General features: G+C 45.7%; 2 protein-coding genes across 2 annotated transcripts; both read right to left on the reverse strand.

Moving 5' to 3' along the window:
• Positions 1 to 237: 237 nt before the first annotated feature.
• On the reverse strand, positions 238 to 3158 carry DFL_004784 (uncharacterized protein; the record flags this gene model as incomplete). The annotated part of the gene is made up of 8 exons (XM_067633936.1): positions 238 to 756; positions 813 to 893; positions 942 to 1253; positions 1316 to 1914; positions 1972 to 2575; positions 2635 to 2763; positions 2829 to 2935; positions 3002 to 3158. The coding sequence occupies 8 exons, from the start codon at positions 3156 to 3158 to the stop codon at positions 238 to 240; spliced, it is 2508 nt and encodes an 835-aa protein (XP_067492056.1).
• A 5426-nt stretch (positions 3159 to 8584) lies between these two features.
• DFL_004785 (uncharacterized protein) lies at positions 8585 to 11070 on the reverse strand (the record flags this gene model as incomplete). The annotated part of the gene is made up of 2 exons (XM_067633937.1): positions 8585 to 10863; positions 10950 to 11070. The coding sequence occupies 2 exons, from the start codon at positions 11068 to 11070 to the stop codon at positions 8585 to 8587; spliced, it is 2400 nt and encodes a 799-aa protein (XP_067492057.1).

An 11070-nucleotide genomic window follows, 5' to 3' on the forward strand; every position in this document is an offset into this window, starting at 1 on the left:
GGAAAGTATACATGCATGCAGGTCAGGTTTTTCGGTTTTATTGTTCATGTAGGCTCTCGTGCGTTTATGTTCAATACGGGTTTTTTGTACGTTTCATTGAGGTAAACATATTACAGCTGGAAAACAATATGGTATCTAGCTTGATGCTGAACGTAGATATATGATCGCTAGTTATTCAAAAGAAGAGAGACCAATAAAAAAATATATGTTTCCTGATTGCGCACATCGGACGGTTGATTACCTTCCTGGGCGGAGTTTCTGCATCATTTTCTGGATCTCTGGCACTGCTGCACCTGTAGCCTTTGGTAAAAGGCCCTCAAGGGAATTGTAATCCTTAGCCAATAACGCCTCTTCTCCCGCTTTAACAATCATCCCGCACTGAACCCACATATTAATTCTCTCAGCGTGTCCCAGATTCCTGCATTTTGGGATAAATATCGATGCAACCTTCGTATTCCCTGCCGACAGGCACTCGTTGAAGAACGGCTCCCACCCAATTGGGGATGTCTTTAGTTTACTCCACTCTTCTATTTCCGCCCATTCTCTCTTTGCTACCAGGCCGCGAAGTTTGATCCACCAGAAGCGTTTGTCAGGCATTTTGAATTCGCTTCTGATTTTATTAGCTCGGGGGTGGAAGCCGAGCCGAGTGAGCTTAAAGATTGTGTCGTTAAGAGACAGGCCGACGAATGTTTCCTCGAAGACATCACGCTCGAGGGACTCTTGGATCGTGAGGAGTTTGATGCTTTCCTCGAGTGCCTGTGTGGTTTAATTAAAATGTAGTCTTCGAGAAGATCGTTGGACCGGAAACTTACAGAGGCATCTAGTGCGTGTTCCTTCGAGTCCTTCAGCAATTTGCTTGCCAATTTTAACTTGTCGATTCGTGTCGTGAAATTCTATACCCCGTTAGCAGTATTCTAATCCGTGCGGGACAAAATACTCACCTCTTGCATCAAGGACTCCCTTAGGATCACATTGGCTCCATCAGACTTTCGGTCATCTTGATAATACAGATCTTTCAAGAGCTCAGTATCAATGTTTCTAGCAGAAGTTTCAATCAGGCTATACGCCAAAGGACGATCGTTGATGATCCTGAAGAATGTTGCGATAGGAAGTTTCTTCTTCAAATGAAGTAAAACATAAAATACCAAGTCCGAATCCGTGCTCTCGATAGCTTTGTCTAAAGCGATTTCGTCCTCTTCCATACTCATCAAAAGTGGCACTTGTCGTCCAGCTCGCGGTTCATAGTTAAGAAGCTATCTAGATGTTAGCTATCATTCCGATGTCACAGAAGAAGTTCGGCGGAACTAGAGCTTACTTGGGTAGCAAGTCTTCCCCTCCCTTCTTCAAACGCAGACTTTGCAATTTCATCGAACGCAATACCTCGCTTGCCAGAGAGCTTCGTGACGATAGTCCTGCATATAGTATCCTCGTCATCCACAGAAAGTTTGACTTTCATGCAGGCCCAGTGAATATATATCTTATCCGTCGGAAGGCTGAGATAGTCGGAAATCCTCAATGCCAACAGATGCTCCTGCCGTGCCACAAGGCGTTCTATTAACTTGTCCGGTGTTAACCTTTCGAGCTGGTCTCCTGTGATACCGAATCCAACCTCGTAAAACCTGACGGCATTCAAGACCCTGAGGGTTTTACACATCTCGACAAAGTCGTCGCTATTGTATAGTTCAAGGACAGACTTCCCAAAAGATGCTGCCTTGAGCAGTTGCTTCTGCCAGTCGACATCAAACTCGTGTCCCGCGGCTTGGACGCAGGCAGCAACAGCCTCCGGCAAACTAGGCCGTATAAGCTGTATCGCGTCGTCCGCCTTCGGTGACTTGCGCTCGAGATGACCAACTGCCTCCAACAACCCAGCTGGTGGCGACGAAGAACCGAATTCAAATATAGACCTTGTCACATCTGTCAATTTGTTAGTCCAAATCTAAGCCCAAAGAAACCATGAAGCACACTTCTTACCTGGAACACGCTGTAGGAACTCGCACTTCTCCGTTGTTATCATTCTGATACCATCCATCTCAGGAACTAAATTTACTCGACTATCATAATACCATCTTAACGCTGCCCCGGCTGGTCCAACCATGTGTACTTCGTCTTCCCAGACTAGCACCACACTATCTATCCCGCACCATTGAACATCCAACGGAATCTCATCTGTCTTGCCAGAGTCATATTCACTAAGCTTTTGTTGAAACTTCACATCGATAACCCAAACCTTCCCATCCCCCGTGTAGAGCGCAACGTAACTACCGTTCGGGCTAACACTGATGTGATGGAATGGGCCATTCTGCAAAATTTGGTCTTGAGATTCAGTTGCATCCACTATTAAGATGGTCTGGTCCGTAGCCATGATAACCTCCACGTGACGAGAGTCGGAATAGTTCGGTGGTATCAGAGCCCAAGAATGTATCTTCGACTCAGGAGATGGCAGCTTCGGAAGGGCAAGGGGGCGCGGTCGAGGTTCGTCGTATCGATTAACTGCGACGAAGACATTGTTCGAGAGCAGCGCCACGAATCCAGTACCCCAGAACCGACATGATACCACTCCATGCTCTTCGGCATCCTATTCAGAAATTCTCAGTCTCGTATCCCCCACATGATAGATCCGGGGTTATACCATACCGCTCCCAGTGAGAAATGAGTAAAGTTCCCCTGTAGGTCATAGTAGCATCGAACGGATCCATCCGTCGTTACAACCAGTAGATGCTCGTCGTCTGACCACCCTATAGCTCGTATCGCTCCTCTATCCCACTATGTTCGATGTCAACCGTTATCCTTCAACAAGCTCGCCTGATGCTGAGAGACAGACATCATACCGTTATTCGACGTAATAAGCCACCAGCAAGGTTGCAGATTATAATATGAGGCTTTGCAGCCTGGCCTCCCTGGTAGGCATGGAACTTTCGGGGGTCCTTCCATAATGCTATAAGACAAATTTACATTAGTACAGATTCAGACTCCATACTCAGGCATATAGCAGCGGCCATACCAAGCGCGCCACCAAAAGGCGCCCCAGCTACGAGATAGTCATCCAGATTGAAGTCCTCATCCTGTGTCCACGACGGTGTAAAAACTGTGAACTTCCGATAATACTGTCCGGAAACGAGTTCCCATGTCGAAGTTGGGTTCTGTAATCCAGACGCCATATTCAGCGACAGAGATTGAAGATGTGATGTCAAGTATAGTCTGGCGCTACGACATGATGCATCAGGGTTAGGAAATGCTGGGGTCAACGGGGAGGCGACGCGACAGCTCCCGCAACTGCGCTTCTAGGCGAGGACCTTTGTGTTGCATGGCAACGTCACAACGTCAACCTCAAGATCCTACAATCTGATAGCTTCAAGAACACAGCGTCGCCATCATCTAATATCTCCAATGCTTCATCGATGGGTTCTCCAGGCCAGGTACTACTTGCGAACTCAACTACGAGCATCCCAGTCGCCGAATAGCTAACTTGTCAAACTCCTTCGGAGAATGCATGCAATGTACCAGTACAATTATTAATATGCAGCTTACTCACCAGCTGCAACTACGGCTACAGCTTCTCACGCAAGACAACCCAAAGACCTATCAAATTCAACATTCTAAGTTCTCTATTATGTTATAGCCAAGACAATTGATTCCTGTACTCTCTTTCAATTCTGCCGGAACCTCCCGGCCCGGGAATTCATGAACGGCATTTCCTTCAGCTTCGTACGGGAGTCTATAAGCTAATCACAAATGGCCTTACCATCATTTGATCCCAAAGGGTCATCTGCCAGAATGTGGGGCAAACAAAGCTAGCTCCTTTATGTGATTGCTGTGCATAGACCACTCATGCAGAAGCTATTCACACTATCGCAAGCCACCCTCGAGTCGATGCGCCCAAATACAGTAACGCAGCCGGATCCGCGGAAGCGCCAATGTTCGTTATCACAGAGTAGTATTGCATGCCTACAGATACGAGATTATGGGGTCGACGGCTCGACTCCGGAATTCGTCTGGGGATCAACCGCTCCAGAATCGATAGCCCTGGAGGGGGTGCTGGCATGCAACAAAAACAACACACCAGGAAGTCCGGAAGGGATGGGAATCGCAAGTAGCATCTACAGACTTCAACGACGATGTTGAAAAGCGGGGCGCGGTGGCCTGTAGTATCCCTAAAACCACCCCCCCCCCAGGTAGATATTTGATACTAGGAAGGGCTACTCGCGAAAAAAGGCATCAAGCATCGTTCGTGGGATATTGGAGCTTCTATCGTATATGACGACGTAAAGGACCTTTATGAGGTCCTCTTAACTACCCCATCACCTATCCTGCTGGCCTATCCGAATACTAGCCAGGTGTGTGGTCTTCTAGGCTACTTATGTCTCTACTTTCTTCGCTAGTCTACGTAGTGAAATGTGACGGGCCATAGTCTTCGTTTCTTAGCTGCCGTTCACCACCAGCACTTCAGAAGATAAACCATTGTCAACTGATGGTTTTCACCGACCATTGTCGCTGTGTATTAGTCAAAACTTTAGCCAAAACTTTAGGGCGCTTGAATCGCCTGGTTAATCGCCGCTAGTTTATATTCCAGGCGTCGCGGTTTAACAAGAAGTGCCAGGTTCAGGTATGGATCTAGGTTAATTGGAGTCAAGTATAGTGTGTTAGATACCTTAAGCGCCTCCGAGCAGACGCCAATATCTTAATCGGCAACGCATAGAAGTATCCATAAATATAATCATTTCTAGCTTAACATACACGCTTCTGACTCTTCCCCGTAACATAAAAATCTTCTTCGTTACATGGGCTTTTCGGAACCAATCGTTATGTAAGACAAGCCGGTGGTTAAGATATAGATATCCCGACGGAAACATATAACTCTCTCTTAATACAGATGCCTAAGACCAAGGATTAAACCCAGTCCATGTAGACACCAGAGTCCCAAATGCGCCTAAAGCGGATGTGTGTTGCCGATCCAACATGGTTACATCATATTCAACTCCAGCAGGCTCGACGACTTCGAACAAAGCTCATTCTGACGTCTGTCTTTTTTTCTGACAACGTAGCGAATGATCGGGCACAGGTAGTCTCGTACCCAGTAGGATGGAAAATATCGCAAAATTTAGGCCATTGTCCCCCTTTCTGATATCTTCTTCGCGATCTGACAGTTAGATTTCGGTCAAATCTGCGAAGAACCAGGTTCAAGAGGTCAGGGCGAATTAATTTCATGCATGAAACAAGCTTCAAAATGCGTCCCTTACGTTTACCTATAGATTAGAAACCCTCAGCTCGGGATTCTTGACTCGCATTTTTTTGCGGGTTTTAATTGACGTGGTCCCGAATCGCAATCAAGATAGAAAAAATTTGTGGAACGGATCGAGATCCCATTATCGATATATCCTCTCCTAATTTCAAGACCAAGATAAAATCCTGACGAAGTGTTTTACCGACCAAAAAGAAGATTCTTGTGCGACTGAAACATGGGGAGGGAGTGCTGGAACTCCAGGCACGAAATTTGCTAGAGCTCAAGAGCTCAAGTTGCAGCTTGTTCAAAACAAGACTTCAAGGAGGGTCCGGGAATCGAATTTCAGACACGCTGATAGATTGACTACCAGCAGATTGCGGTGATATCGGTAAGCGGAGCGGCGCTCAATCCGTCTTGTGCAACGTTACTACTACATAACCCAACTCTTTTTTGCGAAATTTCTTCTAAGTGGGTCATTCGGAGCTAATTCGCTATAATGTTTTTCCCTTCCCATGGTTGGTGTAAAGATGCAGACAATGCATAAAATGCTCCTTTGGATTGGAGGGGAGGAACCTCGACCTTCCGAATTCTCCCTTTTTTTTTTCTCACCGGGGATCTCAGGATCCAAAAAAAAAAAAAAGGGTACCCCCAAGACCTCGAAAGTTTGCGAGGAGGCTACCCAATAGCTCCTCCCGACGAAAAAGATACTTTTGATTTTTTTATCTCATTGTGGATCTATCTGTGCAGCATCTTCATGTTTGCACAACTGTTTTGGGGGTGTTTCCGGTTAGAAATACATATCCGCAGGCTGGGACCCACTTTGCCTCATTAAAGTCGAGAAGCTATTCGAAAAGACAAAGAAAAAAAAACTTCAATCTCAGAGCTGCAAGCTGCACCTCCGCGAGCTCAAAAATCGCAGATTGAATAAGACCTACATAACGTACACGTCTGAGGGGCACTGTAGCTCCTTGCTTGCATCGACAGCAGGGCGTGCCCTCCACGTTCCAGCTCCGTGGGAACGTTTCCCTCATTTGATCTCCCCACCATCCGTACACAGTAGATGCATCGAAAGAAACACGAACGTGGGGAAACCTTGAGCAGAGCTAGGTCCCGCAGCGTGGGTCTGCCACAAAACATAAAACCACCACATCGACGAATCGAGAAGCTGGATTTTGAATTACAAAATTTTGAAGAAGTTTTTGAGCGTCTAAAAACAGCTACCCCCACTCTACTCTGTGTTTTTTTTTTTCTCTTTCGTCACTAGGATCATGATGTTTCCCACTTCGTGTGGGCATTCTGCATTGCTTCTGGTCACCAACAGCCTAACTCCTGACAGACTGCAGATGTTTGACCTCAAACATGTTTAAGCTGTATAGGTCAAAGAGTATTCGATGGTAGTTCGGCCCTATACCGTGTTTGTTCTTCTTTGTATACGGGTACCTAGAAAGGAATATTCTGTTTGTTCCATTTTTCTCCCTTACCTCGATGCAGGTTTATAAATCGAAATCGTGGGAGAATACAAACGATGAAAGCCACTGTCTTACTTGACGCCGTTCGCGTTCGGAGATGCCCCGACATTTATCTTTGGATCTCAAGCTGTTGGCCCATATCCCTTAGTTATGGTAAGTCCATGAGAACTAGGGTCACCAGGGAGCTTTTGGGACAAAGTCTCAAAACCAATCAAACCATAACTTCCAAGTTTCTTAAGGTTACGCAGTGAAGCCCTTCGAGTTTCCAAGTTGCGTCTGCATAGGCATAAAGAGCGCTTCCCAAAACTTCCAAGCTTGATTTGTCTAGCGATTTCTTTGAGGTCTGAAAAAGCTAAGGTCATCTTTAAAACGGAAGCACTATGAACATAAACGGCAAGCCAGATTGGAGAAGTTATAGCTCAATAGCGTCATTTCTCTGTAATACCGGACCGACGACACAGGGCTCAGTATCCGTAGGTGGGTGTGACGGCCTTAGAAATCCTGTAACAATATAGCCCGCTCAGGCAATGTTAGCAGAACCAATGGAAACAGATAGTGCAGGTTCGACAAGAAAAATCGAAGTTTAATGCTTGACCGTTTTCGTATCGACATCATGTGGACCTATCTTTTTTTTTGTTTTTACATAGGAGTTGTTTCGTTCGAATAGGCAGAAATCTGGAGCGGTACTTCGGTAGAGGGATTCTGGGGTGGTCGGAGAACCAGTCTAGAATAGAACCTTGGAAAATTCCCTCATAGACCTGGAGAGTTATCGATGTGAGGACCGGATGCCATTCCATATGCAGATATATATGGCATCAAAATAGCCAATCGCAGGGTCTAGTTGCGTAATATCCTCATGTATTCCGTAATCTTGTTGAGATGCATTAATTAGTAAATATTATGTCTAGACTCTCCAGGTCAATGGGATTGTCTATAGAAAGATCAAGATGATGTAAAGTGGAATTTCATTGAATACTAGTAGCTAGAGTAGGCGGCGTTTTAGCCACTGCGTGGACGCATTTTCAAAGTCTATAAACATGCAGTAGCAAATAAGTAATTTTGGAGCAAGATGCTGCCACTGTGACGGCAAGCGGATGTAAAAGAGCGTAAAGCAAGCAAATTCGAATCAGGCGGGAAATTCAAAACTAGAGATGTCCAAAAGCAATCCTTTTTTTATTTTTTTTTTATCTTTTTTTTCTGGGAAAAATTTCCATTGGGATCAGAAATTTGAAAGAAAGACGTGAAGCAGTTAGTTGCAAGCAAAACCAAATAAAATAAAATAATAAAATAAAAAATAAAAAACAATCGTGTACCACCGAATACCTCACCCTCCGAGCAATAAAATCAAACCGATGACTAAATTATTAGTATGTACGCCGCCTAGTAACAACATAGCATAAAGACATTCAAATAACCAGAAAAATGAACGAGAATGCAACTAGAAAAAGAATAAACAAGAAATAGAATTGCTTCGAGCGAACTTTGTAACCAAAAGAATTGCTTCGGACTCAAAAACCGGGACGAATCAAAAAAGGTGCAAAACTAAACAGTGCTCTGCTCATAGTGCAGTGTTGGAGCAAAGAAAAGCAAGAAGAGAATAGACAAAAGATGTATTAAAAAATTAAGGTATAGATCATTAGAGAGGTATCGGTGTCGCCGCGAGGCTAAAAGAAATCTTTTTGAACGCAAAAGGGAAAAGTCGTAACTGCGTAACGCATAGAAAGCAAATGGTCGTAACGTCGTCACCTTTTTTGGAACCCACCCGGACGATAAAGCAATCGAGCAAAAATATTTTAAAGAGAAACAAAAGGAGAATTTTGTTTGAACCCAAAATTAAAAAAGATATAAGGTATTATAAAACCAAAGGGAGGAAGATAAGATCGAATTGAAGGTTTTAGTGTTCGACGGCGACGTCCATATCGTCGTAGTCTGCAGCCGGGGAGCAAACTTCGGGAGTAGTAGATGTGGTGCTGGTAGATGTCATCGAACCAGTCTCATCGTCGTCATAAAGAGTCTGGGAGAGGAGGTCAAAGGCCTCACCGATAACACGAGTGATGCCCCAAACGACAACCTCGGCAAGCATACCTCCCCAAATGCGAGAAACGGCAACACTGAGTCTGGACCCACATTCAACAGAATCCTCATCAAAGAGATCCCGGATCTTCTCCAGCATTGCGGCCTCCTCTCTGGAGGGTGGGCATGTTGCACTTTCCTGTTCCAGGCGGTTAAGCCACAGAGTGAGGATAAGCATCAAATCGAAGCCGAACAGAATATGTTCAGGGCTCCAGTTCAGCGCCGATGATTTAGCAAAGAGCCTAATACCCATGAGAGCAGGTATCTGGAAACACTCGAAGCAAAGCTGAATGACCTTCGTCATAGCTGGTGAACGAGGAATCAAGTTACGAGCGGGTTTCATGGTAGTAGCCACCTCCTCTGGTACATGGTACCGGAGGGCCTCTTGAATGCTCATGAAGTCGACTTCGAGTCTAGCACAAGTAGCTCGATACATCGCCATAGCATTGAACAACAGAGGAGGCCCCCTTTGCGGAGCGTTCAGGGATACGATCATCGTCTCCGATGTACAATAATCCACTGACTTTTGCCACGTTTCGAGTGCTGAATGAAGCTTATCCTTGTACTCAGCGACAAGATTGCTGAGGCCTTCAGGAGTTCTCTTGACTTGCCAGACTTCCAGGAAGAGAGCATTGATCATGATTCTAGCACCAAATGCGCTGTATCGTGGGATCTCTCCCTTGAACAGGCAGTTATGGGCTTCCTTCAAGGATGGAGTTGGGCTGGTAGCATATTGCTCTCTCCAGGCATGTTCGTCCGTGTAGTCAAGGTTCCAGAGAGACTCGGAACAAGGAAGAGAAAGAGACTCAAGTTCATTGTTGCAAATCACAGGAGTGTGATTAAATGTCATAGTCAAGAGTCCGAAGAAATTATAAACAGAGAAGAAGGTTCGTTTGGCACCTTCTTCCTCAATCCAGTCTTCGACAGAAGGGATCTCAGAACCACGCTGATCTCTCTTAAGTTGAAGTTCATAACGGCCTCCGGCAACCATGTTGACAAGAAGACCCTTGACAGAGCAAGCCCACTCCAAGCCAGAAGCATCTCCACTCCAGCTAGCAAAGATCATGTTCAACAAAGTAGTTTGAGTGTTCCACAGAGGACAATTTCTTGAGCTGAAGCGTTGATCGCGGCTAAGGCAGTTTGTGGCAAGGATCTTGGAAGCAACGTGGAGCATACACCCCTGTTCCCTTTCAAAGGTATACAGAGCGCCAATAGAAAGCACGGCAAGAAGTAGCGGCGAAGAAACTCTGCTTGGCCTAAAAGTGGCAGGATGCAAGAACGGGAAATGATGATGAAACAGATTAAAGTACGCAGAGAGATATCGGTTCAAGGCACTTTTACTTGGAAGCTTGAAGCTGTTTGAAACAGTACCTTCAATATCAATGTCTCTGACATTAGCGAGTATCTGAGTCCTTTCCTCGTCCGATGAAACTTGAGGTGGTGCGAGGGGAGAACAGGCCGAAGCACTGGCAGATGACTGTACGGATTCCGGATATGGGCCGGCTGGATATGGATATGGAGATACAGATCTGCGAGCTGGGGCAGAGCCATTATACGCCTTTGAAGAAAGGTTCCTTGGAGAAAGATGAGCGCTAGTGACCGATTCTTGTTGATTCTCGGATTCCCAGTTGGAGTAAGAAGTCTGGCTAGCAGATCTCATGATGGGTTCACAATCGCTTGGAGTGGCTGGGCTCTCCCAAGGTACGTGGGCGAGAGATGGATATGGAGCACGGTCGAATACTGGGAGTTCTTGATGGGTAACCATGGCTAATTTTTCTTCCATCATGGATTCTTCCTGTCGGACGAGAATGGCATTGCATGCAGCGTGATGTAACTCAGTGATGAGGGCTGCGGCCTGTTCAAGATCATCGTTGTTTTCCAAGTGTTCCAATGTGGCTGGCTCAAGGGCAATTCGGGTCTTTTTGGCTGGAGGGGCTGGGGCAGTTGCTGTTGTTTTGGCCTGTGACTTTCTCTTTCCTTCACTAGTGAGGGGGATGCCTCCATCCTTTGCGTGAACAGTCCTATCATGTCGTAGCAATAGATCTCTTCGTACAAAGGTGCTTCTACACTTAAGACATTTGAAAGGTCGCTCTTTGGTATCTGTTGTAAGGAAAACACAATCAGTAAACACAACCAAGAAAGAAAAAAAGAGAAAAGAAAAAAAGGGAGGGGGGGAATGAACATACGGGATCGCTCGTGTCTACTTCTGTGCTCCGACCTGCTGAAGGCGCGGGCACAGTATGCACACTTATATTTACGTTCCTGAACCAAGTTGGTTCGGCGGGATTGTGTCTGCGCTCCAGTCAT

Source organism: Arthrobotrys flagrans (assembly GCF_004000055.1).
Source record: "Arthrobotrys flagrans strain CBS H-5679 chromosome Unknown unitig_0, whole genome shotgun sequence".
Classification (NCBI taxonomy): Eukaryota; Fungi; Ascomycota; class Orbiliomycetes; order Orbiliales; family Orbiliaceae; genus Arthrobotrys; species Arthrobotrys flagrans.